Source organism: Dipodomys ordii, unplaced genomic scaffold, assembly GCF_000151885.1.
Source record: "Dipodomys ordii isolate 6190 unplaced genomic scaffold, Dord_2.0 Scaffold1, whole genome shotgun sequence".
NCBI lineage: Eukaryota > Metazoa > Chordata > Mammalia > Rodentia > Heteromyidae > Dipodomys > Dipodomys ordii.
Genome location: NW_012267217.1, coordinates 21,272,815 through 21,291,781, shown reverse-complemented (window position 1 = coordinate 21,291,781; position 18,967 = coordinate 21,272,815). Strand labels below are relative to the sequence as shown.

The following is an 18,967-nucleotide window of genomic DNA, read 5'->3' as shown; positions in this document are numbered from 1 at the left end:
TGGAAAACTGTCTTGGTTTTATTTGCCTAGTTTTTAAATTTTCTATATTTATTTTTGTGTGTGTGCACTGGTCCTGGTGCTTGAACTCAGGGCCTGGGCACTGTCCCTGAGCTTTTGTGCTCAAGGCAGCACTTTACTGCTACATTTGCTTGTCTCAGTTATTAATGCAAAGTGGAGGCTTAAGTGTGTCTTGATAAATTGGCTTAGCAACTTTTTTTTTCCAGTCCTGGGGCATGAACTCTGGGCCTGGGCACTGTCCCTGAGCCTCTTTTGCTCAAGGCTAGCACTCTACCACTTGAGCCACAGCATCACTTCCAGCTTTTACTGTATATGTGGTACTGAGGAATCGAACCCATGGCTTCATGCATGTGAGGCAAGCACTCTATCACTAAACCACATTCCCAGCCCTGGCTTAGTAACTTTATTCATACATTAAATATGTAATCAGTAGCAGAAGTCTTTATATACATTTAATTCTAATATCATTTGTTATGTAGTCTTCATTTCTGGTTTACTGATGGGATTTCCCAATTTATTCTTCCTGTTTTTCCTCAATTCTCTCATAAAATAGGTCCCAAATATACCTCAGGAAGCACTGAATAAATTGTTATCTTTTACACACAAACTCAGAGAGACCCAGGATCCAACGGTAAGTCTGGATTTTCCCACAGGATTTTCTATTATTGACATGCTGCAGCTTTGAAAGCTATTTTTTAGCTGATATTTTTTATGCTTAGTGCTATGCTTTATCCTATGCATATGCTTAACTCTTAACTCTGATTTCAGTGATCTGAACATTCTCCCAGGTCCTCCTGGTTCATGTCGAAGAGAACACTTTTAGCTTCGAGAAATACTTGGGGCTCCTGAAGGTTCTGCTCTGCTCCCTCTCTCTCCTTCACTAAGAAGAGTTATATATTCTTACTGTTTGAAGTCTCATCTCTAAGTTAATGCTTGTGCCTTTATCTTCAGCTTCTAACTTCTAACTTCCCTTTATTCTTTATGCCTTGTGTTTCCATCCAAAGATGTCAGAGTAGAAAGATAAAAGGCTGTTTTTAACTCTGAATCTCTGTTGTAAATTACAAAATAGGAACATTACCATCTACCTCTGTCAGTAGCTTGCAGTGATCAAACATAAAGATGTATGTAAAGAATCCCTTTCTTAGTAGCTGCCTAATAAATGTCAGCTTCATTTTACAACTGAGTAATTTGAAATCACTATAAATTCTCCATGTACAAATAAGGCAACTTTTCCCTTTAAATCCATTCTGTTTTCTGATTTAATTTCCTGACCTTGTTAGCAACCTCTCTACCAAATTACCTAAATTAGAAAGCTTGACATTATTTTTGATTCTTTGTTTTTCTGCTTTCTTCACTTAATCTGAAAGAAAATTTTTCCCATATAGCATCTTGAGATCACATTTGTTCTCTTATCTACTGTCAATACTTGTCTTAGGAACAGATTGCATAATCTTTCTCCTGGGATATTGTTATTTACTTTTCACTGCCCTTTTTACCACTAGTTCATTTATCATATAGCCTTCACTTAGTTTCTTGTGGCTATTTTAACATTGCCATAAATTGGTAGTTAAAGAAGACAGAAATTACTCTGTTTGGACAATGAAGTTTAATGTCATTATCACTGAGCCAAAATCAGAGCATCAGCCAAACTGAATTCCCTGGAAGGCTGCAGAGGAGGCCCCCGGATGTTTTCAGTGTTATCACCCAGCATGCCTGGACTTGTGGCCTCTTTATGCCAAAACTTCCTCTATCTTCCATCACCTTCTTCCTCTGTGATTGGTTTCAAGTCTCCTTCTGCCTTCCTCTTACAGTCCTGTATAGGATTTCATTTAATGCTAACTCAGTAATCTAGGATGATTCCATTATTTCAAAATCTGTATCTTAATTTTATCTGTAGAGACAACCTTGCTGTAGAAAGTAACACTCATAGATTCTGAAGATTATGATGTGGCTGTGTGTGTGGGGAGGGGAGGGGGAATAATGTCAGATCTCTCACAGGTCTCCTGTTAAGTACTCTTGGGACCTCACCTCACCTTTCCCTATTGCTTGTTCTTTTCAGTTGTGTGGTTTTCTTGTCTATTCCTTGAACACACCAAGTGGCCAAGGAAATGCCAAGTGGCATTTCCTCTGTCTAGATGCTGCCCAGAGATAGCTGCAGGTTCCTTTTTGCCCCTCTCAGATTTACTCAGATGTCACCTTTCTGGTAAGGCTTTTCTGAGGCAGTCTATTTTAGTGTGGAATTACCTCCCCACTACATCACCACCCCTGGTACCCTTTTACATAATAAGCCTGTTTTGTATGTGTGGTGTGTGTTTGTGTGTATGTATGAGTGTGTGCACATGCGTGCGTGCCTACATACATATACACATGTAAACAAATCACATGCCAGTCCTGGAGCTTGAACTCAGAGCTTAGGGCATGTTTTTGCTCAAGGCCAGCACTCTACCAACTTGAGCCACAGCTCCACTTCTGACTTTTTAGTGCTTAATTGGAGATAAGTCTATTCTGCCTGATCTGGCTTCAAACCTTGATCTTCAGATCTCAGCCTCGTTAGTGACTAGGATTATAGGTATGAGCCACTAGCACCTGTCAAATAGCCCGTTTTTAGTTACTTTTTGTGGTTTTGGTGCCCTCACGGGTTTTATGTTCATGGTGCAGGACTTTTTATTTGTTGTGTTCCCTGTGTATCAAGTATCAAGACCTTTGCCTACAACACAGCTGGTATTCAACAGATACTGCTAAATACAGGAGCATATAAGTCATATATATTATCCTTGGAGTGACTTCTGAAAACTATTAGGGATTTCTTCTCTCTGCCCAAAGGCTAAAGATAGCCTCTAAGTGGGCCTGCCAGTTCATTTGACTCTGCTGTTTTTCCAGTTGAGGATATGAGCAAGGGTGTTCTGCCCAAACTTGGAGTCTTGCTACTTTGTAACTTAAGCATGTACTGAGATGTTTCTGCTTTGGATAATGCCTGGAATGTGTGCTTTTTCCTTTACTTGGCTCACAGAGCCCCTGTTCTGTGATGTCCCTCTCAGCCTTCATAGTGAAAAGTAACTGCTTTCATGATACCTGTACTTCTGATATTACCTATTATAGCTTTATTACAGTTTATCTCTCCAGTTAGTATATAGACTCCACCTAGAAGATATTTGAGAAATGAATGAATACACTGATGAATTACCAATGTATCAACAGATCATTCCTAGAGTTTTCTCTCCTGAGAGTGCTACATTTTTTATAACAAATATTAGTTTTGATAATTTCTGATGAGATCTTTTAAGCTAAAATACTAATATTCATGTTAAGATAATAATTCCTTTGAGGTATGGTTTTAAATTGCATAGCCATAGTAACTGAGGAAATGTGCTTTACATTTTCAGCCTCTTTTCTGCAAGATAGAATTTCAGTGAGAGGTTCAATAATATAGCTAAACATGATGGCACATGCCTCTAATTCTAGCTGTGAAAGAAGCAGAGATGGGAAGATAGTCCAAGGTCATCCTGGACCAAAAAAAAAAGTTAGAGAAACCCTGTTTCAAAAAGCAAGTTGGGTGTGCTGCCCCATGCCTCTAATCCCAGCCTCTAGGAAGGTAGAGGTAGGAAGATTATGGTCTGAGGCTGGCCCCAGACAAAATTGAAATCTTACTTGAAAATAAATTAAAGCAGAAAGGGCCAAGGGTATGCTCAAATGGCAGAGCACCTGCCTAGTGATTATTATAAATGGTAAGTACATTGGGAACTTTTTAATTAAGTTATACAAATTTTTAATTGATAATATCGGAGCAGAGATAACTAAAACCTTAATTTAAATGCTTAATTGGGTCATCTTGAGGTCTGAATTTTTTTTATTACTGTAGATCGTTTTGGTGTCATCAAGTAAAAGAGCCTATGTTCAAATAAGAAATTTTCTCACTGATCACTAGGATCAAATATGAAGCTTGAATTCAGGATTATGCTTGCAACATTGTGTTCTAGAAGGTTACCTGAGGGCTGATCAAAACTCTTGTTATAAAGAGTCTTCTGTTTGACGTCACTTATCAAATATTCTTCATGAGTAAAATGAACATTTCTGATGGTCCTAGATATTAAAGATGGGAAATTCAGTTGTCCCTAACCTCTGGTACTTTCAATCATCAACCTGGTTCTTACCCTCAGTTCCTCCTTTGTTTTCACCTAGTCAGTCATCAAGTTCTATGTCTTTTTTTTTTTTTTTTTGCCTCTTTCCTCTCTATTCTTATGGCCATACTCTTACAATAGGACTTTATCTTTTTCTAGGCAGATGAATGAAGTAGCCTTCTATTTTCTGCTTTAGTTCTTTGCACTTCACCTAATGTACATACTTCTACTTACTTAAGTTAGAAATGAAGCCAATAATAATCTGATTTGAAACTATATTACTGCTTTGCACACAGCAATGCATTATTACCCTTAGGAAGAAGCCAAACTCCTCAAACCATCATTCTCAGGTCTGGGTTGGTTGAGAACAAACCTGCCAGCAGGACTATGTACTGAAGCTGGGCTCATGCCCCTGCATTCTTTATGGACTTCATCTCTTTGCTTTCATGCCATGCTTTATAATGTTCTTCTGTCCAGTTGAACATTTTATTTTATTTTTTTGTTTTTTTTTCAGTTGAACATTTTAAGCCACTGTAGCAAATGTTAATCTGTCCACTTATTTTAGTATTAAATTATATGCTATTTTGAAAGATAATTTATGGTTTCCTATATTTAAATATTGTCTCTATGTCACAAATGCAAATTTATTGCAAACAAGAATGGGCCAACTGTTTGCCTGAGTTCTTTTTTTGGGGGGGAGGGGTCCGGTCGTGGGGCCTGGACTCTGGGCCTGGGCACTGCCCCTCAGCTCTTCAGCTCAAGGCTAGCTCTGTACCACTTGAGCCACAGCGCCACTTCCGGCTTTTTTCTTTTTGCTTATGTGGTGCGGAGAAATCGAACCCAGGGCCTCATACATGCAAGGCAAGCGCTCTACCACTGAGCCACCTTCCCAGCCCCTGCCTGAGTTCTTTAAAACTTAAAATTGTTTTTTTTTAAACAACAACAACAAAGAAAGGATAGATGAGAGTCATGTTCCTAATCCAGCACCAGGGGGCTGTTTAAGTCATGTGGTAGCTGAAATATCCTATTAACAGTAGACAGAAATAGCCTATTAACAGTAGTCTATGAAATTGTGAAATTTGTAGGGAAGGGGAAATCTGTTCTTTTTTTTTTTCTTTAGAACCTTCAGAGAGGACCTGTAGCAAAACTTTGAGATAAGCAAATGTGTGAGATGTCTTTTGCATTTTCTCCTCATCCATTTTGAACCTTTTCTTAATTTTATAATCTCCTCCTCCAGTTCCCAAAGTGCTCACAGCCACTTTACTGTCTTTGTCACCCTCTATGACATTTCAATTTAGCCCACTGCACCTCCCCTACCACCCCTCATTCCAGGCCCTATAGCTTCAAAAGTGCTTCTCTCCTTTGTTGCTTTGAGTTGGGAATTAAGCCAGTAATCATCTGATTCACTCAAATTGTGTTAGTGTATCATCCCTTTCCTCTGCTTGATTGTGAAGAGGCTGAATGTTTAATAATCTGCCACTTCTTGAGTGCTCATATTTTTCTGACCTGTGCTACATATTTTAGAGTTAGAATAACTTTTTAATTCTCAGAACAACTTCAAAAATCAGGTCATTACTGTAGCCATTTCAAAGATAAGGAAACAGAGGAGGAAACTGAGGCTTAGAAAGATTAAGTAAAGTTTCAAGGTTACATAGCTAACAAATAAGAACCCAGCTTGAATAACTTTAAAGCTAGTGGCTATTAGAACCACTAGATTATGCTCTCCACTGGGAGAATTTAAAGTTCCAGTCAGCCTGTATTTACTGAGCACTCCCCATATCCTGGGCTCTATGTTAACAACTCTATGAATTTGAAGAAGTGCCAAGAAAACAAGATGAAATTATTCTGTAAGTGTAGGGAAGGATTCCAGATAGCAAATAACAGACTCAAGTGACAAGCTGCTTGCTACCCAGTTAGCACCTAAATTGCCCACAACTCTTCTTCTGTATTTCAGAAACCACTAGTTTGCATAAACCTTGAAGCATTTTCAGAATGTGTTAAAAAGTCAGCTGTCTGTAAGCAGAAACTATAACAGAGTAGTCAGTTTTACATAAGGATTATTCAAAAGATAGAACACCCTTCCCCTATCCAACTTCTCCTCCACAACATGTACTTAATAAAATTTAAATACTTTAATTGAATTTATTTGTTAATTTATTTGTTAAGTTATTAAAAGACTATCTTCAAGGATATCTTAAGTGTAAATTGGTTTCTGTTTCTTTTTATTTGTGATTCATTAACAACATGTATTTAAATTTGGATTTGTCTCTCAGGAGTAATGAATTCTGCTATGGTACCCATCTAAAGGGACCTTAACAAGTTGAAGCAAGATTCTTAACAGGCTATCTTTGCCTTTTAACAGGCACAATCCTTAGCATCATCTCTTTCTACCCGGCAACTGTTGCGGATTGCTCGCCGGCTGTCACAGTATCCTAATGAAAACCTTCACAGTGCTGTTACAAAAGCCTGCCTTTCCAGGTAACCCTGTTCCCTTTCCCACTGAGTTCAAGTCTCATACGTTTCATTGATAGTCTGTGTTCACTGGTCTGCAAAAAGCATTGGTCTGAACATAAAGCTACTTCAACCTGGCCCTCAGTTATCAGGACTTACTTCAGGCATAAAGAATTTTAAGACTAGAGGTATAGTAGGCAATATTTCTTATAGCTAAATTTGATTCCTTGTTACTTATTTCTCTCGCAAATTTAGCAAATTATGTTTATAAATAGCATAGACTGTAAGTTATATTAAATATCCCAATACTGTTTGTAAATTTAAAAATTAAAGCAACAAATGTAAATTAATACTTTCCACAATTTAAGACTACCTGAGATGCACAATGCCATTCTTTCTTTTTCTCTGTAGTACTTTTGTATAGTTCCATTTTTTAAATAAGGTCTTGCTTTGTAGTCCAAGTTGGCTCAAACTCAAAATCCCCTTACCTCAGGCTCCTGATTTTGGCTTTGCAGATATAAGCCATCTCAGTCTTACTATTAATACTCCTCCCTCTATGTTTGCTACATACTTTGGAGGGCAGTGTAGAAGGATTTGAATATAGGTTAGTGTGAAGATACATGAACAGCCAGCGTAGATTTCAAGGACATGTGGCAATGTCGACTAAGTCTAAGCCCATCCAGGTACTTTGACAGGAAGTGGAGATGTAGCTGCAGGGCCTGTGGGAGAGTACTGAGAGGAAGGTTAGGCTTAGTACCAGGACAAGGGCTCAAGAGAGGACAAAATCCCAGTGATTGGATCTGCAAGATTGTTGAGGACATGGTTTTGAATAAGGCAATAACGTAAGAATTGTGTGTGGTAGTGCATGCCTATATGCCAGAACTCAGGAAGATGAGGCAGGTTTGTGAGTTCAAGGCCTGCCTGGGCTACATAGTAAACTCTGCTTCAGAAAATACAAAATAAGACAAAAGAACTGTGAAGAAAAGTAACTGTGAACACAGATTAAGTCTGACTTGATACGGAGATGATGAGCTACAGACCTAGAATTATAGGAGCAGGATGAGGCATTAGATAAGAGGTGCTGCCGCTTTGAATATTACAGGGACAGGAAATATTACCCCACAGTTCTTTACACTGTCAACTATTTGCCTTCTGGCTCACATCAGCTTCTCCACTATTAGAGTTTATATTTAAGCCTCTGAGAATTATCACTAAAGATTCATAGCTGTGTAGATTGAAATTAGAAGTGAGATGTTCTTAGTATGTTTATTTGGAATGCTGGCGCATATTGTGGTTAGTTTATAGTAGTGTAGCACAGGTAATCACGGATTAAAGATAATTTGAGTGTACTCATGTAGAAAGAATCATAAATTATAGGTACTACTTTCTTTGTGGGGGTGGGAAAGCATTTCCTGTTCTAAGCTCAAGGTGCTCACAGTCTGTTTGCAGTTGCAGAATCCTTCTGTCACTCCCCAAATTGTTGTTTTAACAACATATGTATAGAATATATAAAGAAGTATTTTTTAATGGAAGGAAAAACTCAAGTTAGATAATCCTTCATTAAATAATTTCTATTAGAAGTAAAGAAAAATGTCACATCTATTACCACTGATTTAAATTTGTAATTGCCAATTTAGATCAGACTTCAATGTTGCTGTTTTATCTACTTAGAAATGTACTCATTATCTTGCCCATGTAATTTTAACCCCTCTGTACAATATTTTCACAATAAAAAAAGAAAATTTAACAAGCCAGTTATACAATAAACAAGATTTATCAGCTATATTAAATTCACTGTGGAAGCAAATTGTTTTTAGTCTTATTCTGCAAAATGTTGTACATAAATGAATATTACTAATTATAGATGAGCTTTACTTAGTTATTAAAGGAGATTCCACAAATATAATTCACACATTCTGTAAGTTTATTCTAAAAGTTTATATGCTTTGGATTTCATAGACCTAGGCTGAAATTCTCAATTGTACTAAAATTCAGTGTGTGTATTAAAAGACATTCTGTGTGTGTGTGTATATATATATATATATATATATGCACATATATATTCTGTATATGTATTAAAAGATACTTAAGAAACAGACAAATTCAATGTTATCATCTTCCCTCTTTCTCTCCTTTCACCAGGTTTTTACCCAGCCTTGCTAGGTCAGCATTGGAGAAAAATCTGGCAGACACTGCAATAGAAATAAATACTGATGATAATCTGGAGCCAGATCCCATAAATTTCAAATGTAAGTACTTCTGGCAATTATTAAAACATTTGATAGTATTTTTCAGTTTAATTTCAATAGAAATGTTTTTATTTTCTGTCCATTTTGTTTTATTTGTTGAGTTGAAGAAATATTTTTTTAAGTATTTATTTCTGTATATCCTAGAACAGTTCTGCCCACTCACAAGAGTCACAATTGATAGCAATTTATTAAAGGCTCTAAAAATTCCTTTTGTAGATCAACTTGTATAAATTTTTTTCCGTATCTATTTTACTATAGAATCTAGAATCTAATATAGAATCTAGTTCATGTGCTGTTCATACAACATCTCTATCTTGAGGACCACCAGTGTCCTGTAGATCTCTTGGAAACCTTTTTTATGTCAATACAGACTAAAATCATAATCAGATACGGCATGCCTTCTTACTCCAGTTCTACCTAGTTTCCTTTGGGCTTACCTATTCTTCAATTATAATACAATGTCAGCTTTTCCATTTTTAATAGTAATTACCTGGTTTATCAAAACACCAGATGTATGACCAACTTTCTAAAAGGAATATTGTAGCTGCAAAATGTAGTAGATGTTTTTTGATAATTAGTGCTTCACTAAAACAATTTGATATTAAGGAAATTGCATGACTTTTTTACAGTAAAATTATAAATCTGGGGGCTGGGAAGGTGGCTCAGTGGTAGAGTGCTTGCCTTGCATGCGTGAGGCCCTGGGTTCAATTCCTCAGCACTACGTAAGCAGAAAAAGCCAGAAGTGTTGCTGTGGCTGTGTAGTAGGGCACTAGCCTTGAGCTGAAGAGCTGAGGGACAATGCCCAGGCCCAGAGTTGAGGCCCCACAACTGACAAAATTATAAATCTGATACATGGTTGGATCTAAATACACATTCAGCAGCAACTCAAAGAGACAGAACAACATGGGACTTGTAGCTCCATAGTGCTAGTTGATTGAAGCTATTAACATCCAAAGAAAGATTGTCATTTAGATTGCACTTTACTTTTCCCGTGACAGGTCACAGTCAACAGTGCCCTTTAGGTGTAATGTCGGGGTCTAAGTGATTAGATTTTTCACTTGACCTTTCCCCTTGACCTTTGAAGCTATCTGTGTGGCAAAAAATTCATTTTATTCATTCTTTTTATTAAGAGGCTTGCCCACCAAACAGCCTTCTCATAGTACTTGACTCTTCATTCTGATCCCCTTCCAAATAGTACAATGATTATGGAATTAGTATATTGTAACATGAAAGTCATGGTTTCCATTGTGATGTAGTACTTTGCAATTCTGGCTTTTTAAGTCAAAATAAATGTTTAAAAGCTGGATTTCCCTGTGGTTGTGATGATAAAAATCAGGTTTTGAGCCTCAAGGCTGAAGACCTTGAGAAAATTACCCAAATAATGTCATGCCATAAGATTTCTTTCTTTTTTTTTTTTTTTTTGTTGGTCATGGGGCCAGAACTCTGGGCCTGAGCGCTGTCCCTCAGCTCTTCAGCTCAAGACTAACACTCTGCCATTGGAGCCATTGTGCCACTTCTGATTGTTTCTGCTTATGTGGCGGTGAGGAATCGAACCCAGGGCCTCATGCATGCAAGGCAAGCACTCTACCACTTAGCTACCTTCCCAGCCCATGCCATAAGATTTCTTACAAGACACCTAGCTACTTTCTTTAAGTATTAGCATAAGCATTTATTAGTGTATTTCCGTGTGTGTGTGTGTGTGTGTGTGTGTATGTATGTGTGTGTGTGTGTGTGTGTGTGAGAGAGAGAGAGAGAGAGAGAGAGAGAGAGAGAGAGAGAGAGAGAGAGAGAGAAAGAGTATGTGTGTGGTCCTCGGGCATGAACTCAGGGCCTGGACACTGTCCCTTAGCTTTTTTGCTCAAGGATCATGCTCTACCTCTTGAGCCACAGCTCCACTTTCAGCTTTTTGGTAGTTTGGTAGTTGAAGGTAAGTGTTTCACAGTCTTTCCTGTGCAGGCTATCCTCTGATCTCAACCACTTGAATAGGTAAGATTACAGATACATGCCAGTGACATCCCTTTTAGCTTGGAATTTTATCAATAAACATTGGTTAAGTGACTTACATTGTCATAAAGACTTACAAGTCTACTGAATGTATGTCTTTCATAAACAAGCAGTATTTGAATCTGAAATTATATGTATTCTGGACATACAGGTATTTTAGTTGATTTACTGCCACAGTCCATTCTTTCCCCTTAATATATTTAGATTTGGTCTCCTTTGGAGGCTTAATGGTAGTAAATAAATAGTAGATTCTCAGCTTGACAACACATGGCTTATAGAATTTGCGAATAACGTGGAAATGGCAGGGATCTATTGAAAGGAGGAATTACTTTTGAGATCTGCTTTGCTCTGGCTTGTAGAAGGCAGTAGTGATTAAACAAGGAGACAGTATAATTATTTTTAGTTCAAAATTTTAGTTCGTGATTCTCCACAGAAACAAATGTTGCTTTCTCTTCTAGTTTTTCCAAATGGCTTAGCACAAAAATAGCTAGAGAAGAAACAAATTGAATTTCTTATTTGAACTAGAGGTAAATAAAGATGGGTGAATTGTTGAAGGGATTGTAATTATGTATCTGCTTGCTAGGGTATTTCCACAGGATGGAATTTTATTCGGAGTCAGAGGACTGAACACACTGTACTTAATAGAATGTCCAGTACACTAAATTCTATTTTAAGCTCTACTTATACTAGTTGGGTGATTTTAAGAAAACTGCTTAATTTATGTTTTCAGTTTCTTCATAATTTTGTTACTGGAAATAATAAGAGAATAAAAGAGCATAAATGTACTTTGGGTTCTTGTACATTAAAATCCTTTTTGGTTACTAATATTACAATGCTACTGTAATATTACTATATTACTAATTTTACTTATATTATTATATGTACTACTATTTATCTTATATTATTTTTGGAAAATGTCAATCAACATGGATATTCGGTTACTTATAGGAATACAGATGAAGCTGGGCATTGGTGGCTCACACCTATAATCCTAGCTACTCAGGAGGCTGAGATCTGAGGATCAAGGTTCAAAGCTAGCCGGGGCAGAAAAGTGCATGAGACTCTTATCTCCAATTAACCACCAGAAAACCGGAAGTGGCACTGTGGCTCAAGTGATAGAGTGCTAGCTTTGAGCTGAAGAGCTCAGGGAAAGCGCCTAGGCCTAGAGTTCAAGCTCCCATGACCGACCAAAAAAAAAAAAAAAAGTACAAATGAAGCATATTCTGACTTCTGAAATTTGTTAATAATTTTCTGCTCCAATGATCTTATAATCTATTCTAGTTCAACTTCTAAAACAAATATGGAACAACACAATAACAGTTACTACAGAATAATTTTGTAATTATTTAGCAGAAGTTCCCAATTAGCTGGGTGTCATAATAACCTGGGTATTTATTTGAAAATAGAGATCTTCTGGACCACTGCTGAAAATGAGGGGTTTGTTCATCTGTACTTCTTTTTTAGAGGGTGGGGAGGTTCATGGAGCATTCTACCACTTTGAGCTACTTCCTGTTTTTTACTGGTTAATTGGAGATAAGGGTCTCACAGACTTTCCTGACTAGGATGGCTTTGAACCACTATCCTCAGAGCTCAGCCTCCTGAGTAGCTAGGATTATAGACATGAGCCACCAATGCCTAGCCCACCTCCACTTTTTACTAGAGCTCTAGGGAATTCTCTTGTGGAGATTTGTGTATGACCAAAAGGATGATATTTGGCTTATGTATATAATTTAGACTCTGAAGAAGTTTCTTTTTTATTGTATAATAGTTTTATTTTTCTCATTTACTATTTTTACATTTTATACACAAATATTTTTATCTGAGTAAAAATAGAAATTAGCTGTTTTATGTAAAATTACAAAACTGAAGAAGTTTCTGTATGGGACTTGACCGAATTCTAGGTTTTTTAAAAAATATTATCAGTTCTATCTATATGTGTGACAGATACATTGTTTTAAATGAAGTTATTGCATTTTGGAATGTTTTAGGCTGCGTATAGAGCTATGATATTTTATTATCCTCTTCAAGCTTCTTTCTTTTGCCAGTTCTGGGGCTTGAACTCAGGGCCTGGGCACTGTCCCTGAGATGCTTTTGCTCAAGGCTAGCACTCTACCACTTGAGCTACAATGTCACTTCTGGCTTTTTCTCTTTATGTGGCACTGAGGAATCGAACCCAGGGCTTCATGCATGGTAGGCAAGCACTCTACCACTAAGCCACGTTCCCAGCCCCAAGCTCATTTTTTGAGATGCTAAATTAAAATCCCTGGAGTTTGTATATGTTGCAGAAACTATTCTGCATTCTATGTTAGGTAGATTTGGCTTCTGTGGATATTATTTGTAGGACTTACCATGGTTAATTCCTTGTTATTGTGGAATGTTCAGGTGAGGTAGAATCTGGATCTCTGCAGATTGGCGCTGTGCGTGCACCAATATTCAATGCCCATGAGAAAATGAAAGTGCCGGATGTTCTCTTCTACAACAATGTTCAGGTAAAGGCATTGCTCTGTGTTCTTGGAGAAACAACCACATTCATTATCATACTTCATTCTGAGCCCAGGGATTCTGATGCTTCATTATATTTATCATACCCTAATTTCAGACCAGAGGATTAAAAATGAAATATCAAATATCTTTTATTAAAGCATTATAAAACTTAAAATTCTTTCCAGAGTTACTTAAAAATTGACAAAGTTGCTACTATAATTAGGCTTGTAGATTTTATTAACATACATACACAAACTGTATAAGCCTAGACTTCAGATTAATAAAATGAATACACTAGTAAATTTAAAATGTAACTACTCTCCTTTTGCTTGCTCTTTAGTTAAATTATTTAGAAGTTCAAGAAGAATTCATTTTATAATCCCTTTTCCACATACCTCTTTTCTTTTCCTGCAAATTACTACAGTTTTTCTTTTATAATTATACTATTTCTTTTATAATTAAGAATATATTTCTCTAATATTCATTAATTTGTATATAAACAATCACATCTTCTTTACAAATATGGTTACTGTTTTCAATATATTAAGGCGTTAGCAAAACAAAAGTAGAATTTCTTTTCATGTATGACCTTCTCCATTTCTGTTTGTTATTCAAGGAGTATCCTAATTTATATGCTTGAAGATATTAAATGTATGTATGGAAGGTTTCTAAGCAAATTCTTCTGTCTCAAAAATCTTGGTTAAAAATAATCTATACTCTTTATGGCATAGCAAAAGACATAACCCTAACCTTGTTTTTATTCCTTCCATGCCTAGTTACTATGAGTTTTACTTGTCTTTAGGAACATGATGTTTTTGAATAATCCAGTAAAGTTATATATGAATCATAGGACAAATGTGCTATCAGATAAACAAAAGTCATGATTAGAAGGAAAATATACTATTTCCAAGTATTGAAGAAATCATACTATGTCCACAAAGTGGAAAGGAACAAAGGAAAAAAAAAGAATCAGAAAACCATTACTGGTGACAGTTGGCAAACCCCACAGTTATGAAGGCTGAAAAGACTTCACAGCATATAGATATGTAGGAAATTCATAAGAAGGAGGACTTTTGTGCCTCTAAACACAGTGTCTGTTGTGATGGTGTTTATGACATAGACACTGAGGACTGGGAACTTTATGCAGAGGGCCTAAGGGACTTTCTGTAACCTGTCTCCAAATGCACCTTCTCCTCTTAAAGCATTATGACTTAGCCACTAATGAAAAAAATTCTAGCTGTATTAATTTGTGTGACAGTGGCTGGATTAAATTTCCATTTGTGGCATGTTACTGTTTTCTAATGTCACACTTTATCTCTGGAGCAATAATCTTCAGTTTCTTTTGCAGATTTGGTGCATCTCATCTCGTTCTATGTGCTGTTGCCCTTGTATCACATCATATTGAAACTGATATTCAAAATGTCTTCTTCCTTATCACTTGGGAACAGCTCTGTTTATTGTGAATGTCCAGCAAATATCCTGGCACTACTGAATAAATGCTGAGAGCATTAATAAAAAAAATGAATAAGATTTTGAATGTTCATGCCGAGGAGTATTATTTCATTTTGTTAAGGAATATTGCACTTGGAGCAGTGAGTAGGAGACATTTGAGCAAAGGGGAATTAGTAGCCTCTTAATAAGGCCAAAGAGCTGTAGGTCACATCATAGGGTTGTTTAGGAGGTAGAGTGTGTGGAATTCTATGTTAGGTGAAAGACAAAGACTCTCGGGACAGTCTGTTGGGAAAGTGAACTAAAGAGAAGTGAAAATTATTCTAAGCTATGCCCTTGACTGGAATATAGTGTAGGAGAAGAAAAGTGGTAGGAGATGAGGCTGCAGAATGTAGGTCAAGAATGTAAGGAGTAACCTTTTTTCCTAAAGTATTTTGGGAGTTTTGAAAAATGAAGTGACAAGATTTTGAACAAAATACCTGGGTCAATACTGAGAACTCATTGGCTAAGAGAGAGACTGAATTTATAGTCACGAAGTTGTCTCGTAAAAATCTAGGCCACAGATGATAAAACTTTGAATCCAAGCTGTGGTGAGAGAAGAGAAAGAATAGATATAGTTGCGTTTTTTGATGGGTGGGCAGGTGGCTTAATAGTGAACTGAATCTTGTTTAAGTTTAACTGAATCTTGATAAGAGAAGAACAAAGTAGATAGAGATATAGCTGATTCCAGGGGTTTGGTTTGGAGGCAGAAAATGATTCTATTAATTTTGGGAAAAGATACAGAAAGATGAAGAAAGGTAAATAGACTCTAATGAGCCAAGTTTAAATGTTGTAAACTTAGGAGACTAGGAAAGAACTAAGCAATTGAGTAGTCTCTGAGAAATTGATGGTCAGCGTAGAGTTAGTAGCTGAGACCTCTCATCTATCTAGATGAGAGGATTTGGGGAGTACATACAGCTCTTTGTGTGCAGATGTGCTGGTACCCAGCTTCACACATAGCTCTAACCCTACCCCCAGGCATGTGCCTATATGCTGGTAGGCACAACATGCTTTGTCCTATCTTGTGATATTAAAGCCAGGTAAAAAAGTAATGAGGTAGAACAAATGAAAATCAACACCAGAAGGGGTTGCTACAACAAGATGATCTATCCAGAGATTATGGAGAAAAATAGTTAGAGAGGTAAGAAGGAACAGGAAAGACAGACAATACAGAGAATCATTAAGAACTTTGTGAGACATGGTGGTTTATGCCTGTAAGTCCAGGGCTTGGAAGGCTGAGGCAAGAGGATTTAGAGTTCAAGACCAGCCTGGGCTACATAGTGATTTATACACCAGTCTAGGCTACCTAATGAGACCCTGTCTCAAAAACCAAAATGAAGCAAAACCAAAAGGCAAAAAGAAAAGAGACAAAAGGAAGAGAAGAGAAGGGGAGAAAGGGAGGAAAGGAGAGAGGAACAACAGGGAAGCAGAGAAGAAAGGGAAGGAAGGGGAAGAAATCATCATGCTGAAATACCAAGAGGTTAAGACAAGAATTATACTGTCAGTGACTTTAGTAAATGTTTATTGATTTATCTGGTTAGATGTAATGGGGTTTAAAGTAGGAAGGTAGATGAGTAGTAAAGAATAGAAATGCCTATACAACTATTTATTCCAAGCATATGTGATGTAGATTAGCCCATTTGTTTTAGGAAGAATTTAGTGTTGTGTTGAAATTGACTTTTTAACTTAGTTAAAAGGAAGGTCTGCTGAAGAACCCAGTTTTAGAGGATTTTCTAGGACTCCCTTTCAGAGGGCAACCACACATCTCAGTTTGCTGCTTTTAAGGTAGTTCCTGTTTACACTTGTTGACCCAGAATAATTATTAGTAATGTCTTTTTATTTTTAAGTATGTTCCAGAATTACAATGAGCAGATATGCTCACTTCACTTTAAACCTTGTTAAAACTCTTAAGTTCCTAATGTATCTAATTTTAAAAAGCAAACAACTATCAAGATAAATATCAGAGGAATACTCTTCTGTTCTTAAAGGAGGGAGACAAATCTTATTTTTCTTATAAGAAAGAAACTGAAAAAAATACTGCTAAATTTTGACAAGTAGAAGGAAAATTTTCTGCTGTCAAAAGCCAAGTTAAAAAAGAAAAGTAAATGACACACTAGAAAAATCTCTATATTGTATAAGAAATAACAGAAGATTAATTTGTCTTTCTTAGACATAGGAACTTTAATATCTTCAGTTCTGAGGAGATGGTTATTAGTTTGGTGCAGAAAACCAAGAGAAAGTAAGTAAGGATATTAATTGTGCTGGGAGGTAGTTCTTTCCCTTGCCTCCAGTGACCCTTTGTAACCTACTTATGGGTGTCCTACTTTTTCAAGACACAAAAGAGCAATGTAGTTTGCCTCTGTAGCTATTGTGAACAAATTTAGTCTTGTTCTTTTAATCTATTTGTCAAAATTAAATAAACTAGGAAAGGTAAAGAATATATATTTTAAAGTTATACATAGCTTTGAAAACAAGTTAGTCTAAAATAAAAATCACTGTTTAGAAAGCCTCCATATAGTTACATGAGGAAGTATCAATTTAAATGTTAAATTATAAGCCAGTACAACAGAATTTTAATAAAATAGATGAATTAGAAAAACTCTGAAATAATTGGTCTGTGGCTTGGTCTTGCTCAGATTGATTCAAATTTTCAGTATCATTAACCAAACTGTCACATAACAAATTGATTGTATAACTTATTTATACCCATAACATTAACTCTGTTTTATAGAAAATAAAATCAATCTTTTTATCATAATAGGTACCTATATAGTTAATCTGATATTCACCATGATTTGCACAGTACAGTTGACTTCTGGTCTTCTTTTTGTCTAGCACATGATAGTGATGGAAGATATGCTCAAAGACTTTCTCCTTGGAGAGCACCTGTTATTAGTTGGAAACCAGGTGAGTTTTGGCTGGAACCCAAGCACTAATGAATAGATGATGGTAATGGCTTCAGGTGTCTTAGTATTAGAATAAGTTTTTGAAAATGATCTCCCCCCCCCCACAATACAATAAAGTGATAAAATGATAGAGTTAGATAAGAATGGAGAGTCTGCTACCTTCTAAACCTTAGTTACCTCAAGGCTTAAGTCAAACCTCTACTTGACCTCCATCATCCTGTCTACTTCCTTTATGAGTACTTATACGTCTTGCCCACATCTGTCACCCTAGTTTTGTTCACCATCATCTATCTTTTGAGTTAAACAGAATACTTTTGCACCCCGCTTATGCCCACTAGAAACTTCTTTCCACCAGCAGCCAGATAGATATTAACAACAAAAATGTGATTCAGTCTCTATTTTGCTTAAAAGTGCTTCCCATAATTTTTAAATATGATTTAAGTCTTCAGGATGATGAACAGTACTACAGGATTGGGACTCTGCCCATCTCCCCCATCCCAGGCATGTGCCCCTTCTTTCTCTCTCCGTTAGATTTGATCTTCCTGTAGTTTCTTGTCTCTGCTCTAGGTCTCAGTCATGTTTTTCTTTCTACATAAAACATTTCCTTTCCTCTCCTCCCACACCCTCTCCTGACTTCTATGAGGAAGTCCTTTCCCTGAGTTAAATTCTACTTCTCTTCATTCTGTCCCTTCTATTACACTGGTCATATGATACTTTATGGTAATATGATACCTTATCTTTGTGTTCCTCCAGGAAGGGGACATGTTTCTCTCTGTTCATCTCTGACTTGAATGTCTAGATGTGGATTGAGGACTGTTGACTGACAGCTCTTATGGGTGTTATCACTCAAAAGTATGACAGCTATCTTGGGAAAATGCTTGCTTTTAATCACATGATTTGTTTTGAAACCAGTTTGTAGCATTTGATCAATTTCCTTCCTTTATCAATTTCCTTCACATTAAAGTGATGATTACTCAGAAAAGAAAGTGAATTTGAAGTGAAGCTTTAGGGATTACGAATCGACAAAGAAGTCAACAGGGAGTTGTTATAATTATACAATAAAATATAATGGATGCTCTTAATAAAGCTGCTTGCGGAGAATGTCGTCTAAATATCCTTCGGTTTGCAAACTAGAAACTGGATGAAGTCCATGAAAGAACTTTTGAACAGATGGATTTTTAACTAAAGGTGTTCCAGAAAATTGCTCTGTTAACCAGTGGCAGGGTTTACAGATAGAGAAATTAAAGGA

At 36.6% G+C, this 18,967-nt stretch overlaps 1 protein-coding gene across 1 annotated transcript in view; it reads left to right on the top strand.

The window, feature by feature from the left end:
• The window catches only part of Vwa8 (von Willebrand factor A domain containing 8), a 264,776-nt gene that overhangs the window by 75,511 nt on the left and 170,298 nt on the right, over positions 1–18,967 (top strand). Inside the window, exons 16-20 of the mRNA XM_013010639.1 lie at positions 572–649; positions 6,499–6,614; positions 8,730–8,836; positions 13,223–13,329; positions 17,648–17,719. Coding sequence (XP_012866093.1) covers positions 572–649; positions 6,499–6,614; positions 8,730–8,836; positions 13,223–13,329; positions 17,648–17,719 — 480 coding nt within the window. The remainder of the gene's footprint in view (positions 1–571; positions 650–6,498; positions 6,615–8,729; positions 8,837–13,222; positions 13,330–17,647; positions 17,720–18,967) is intronic.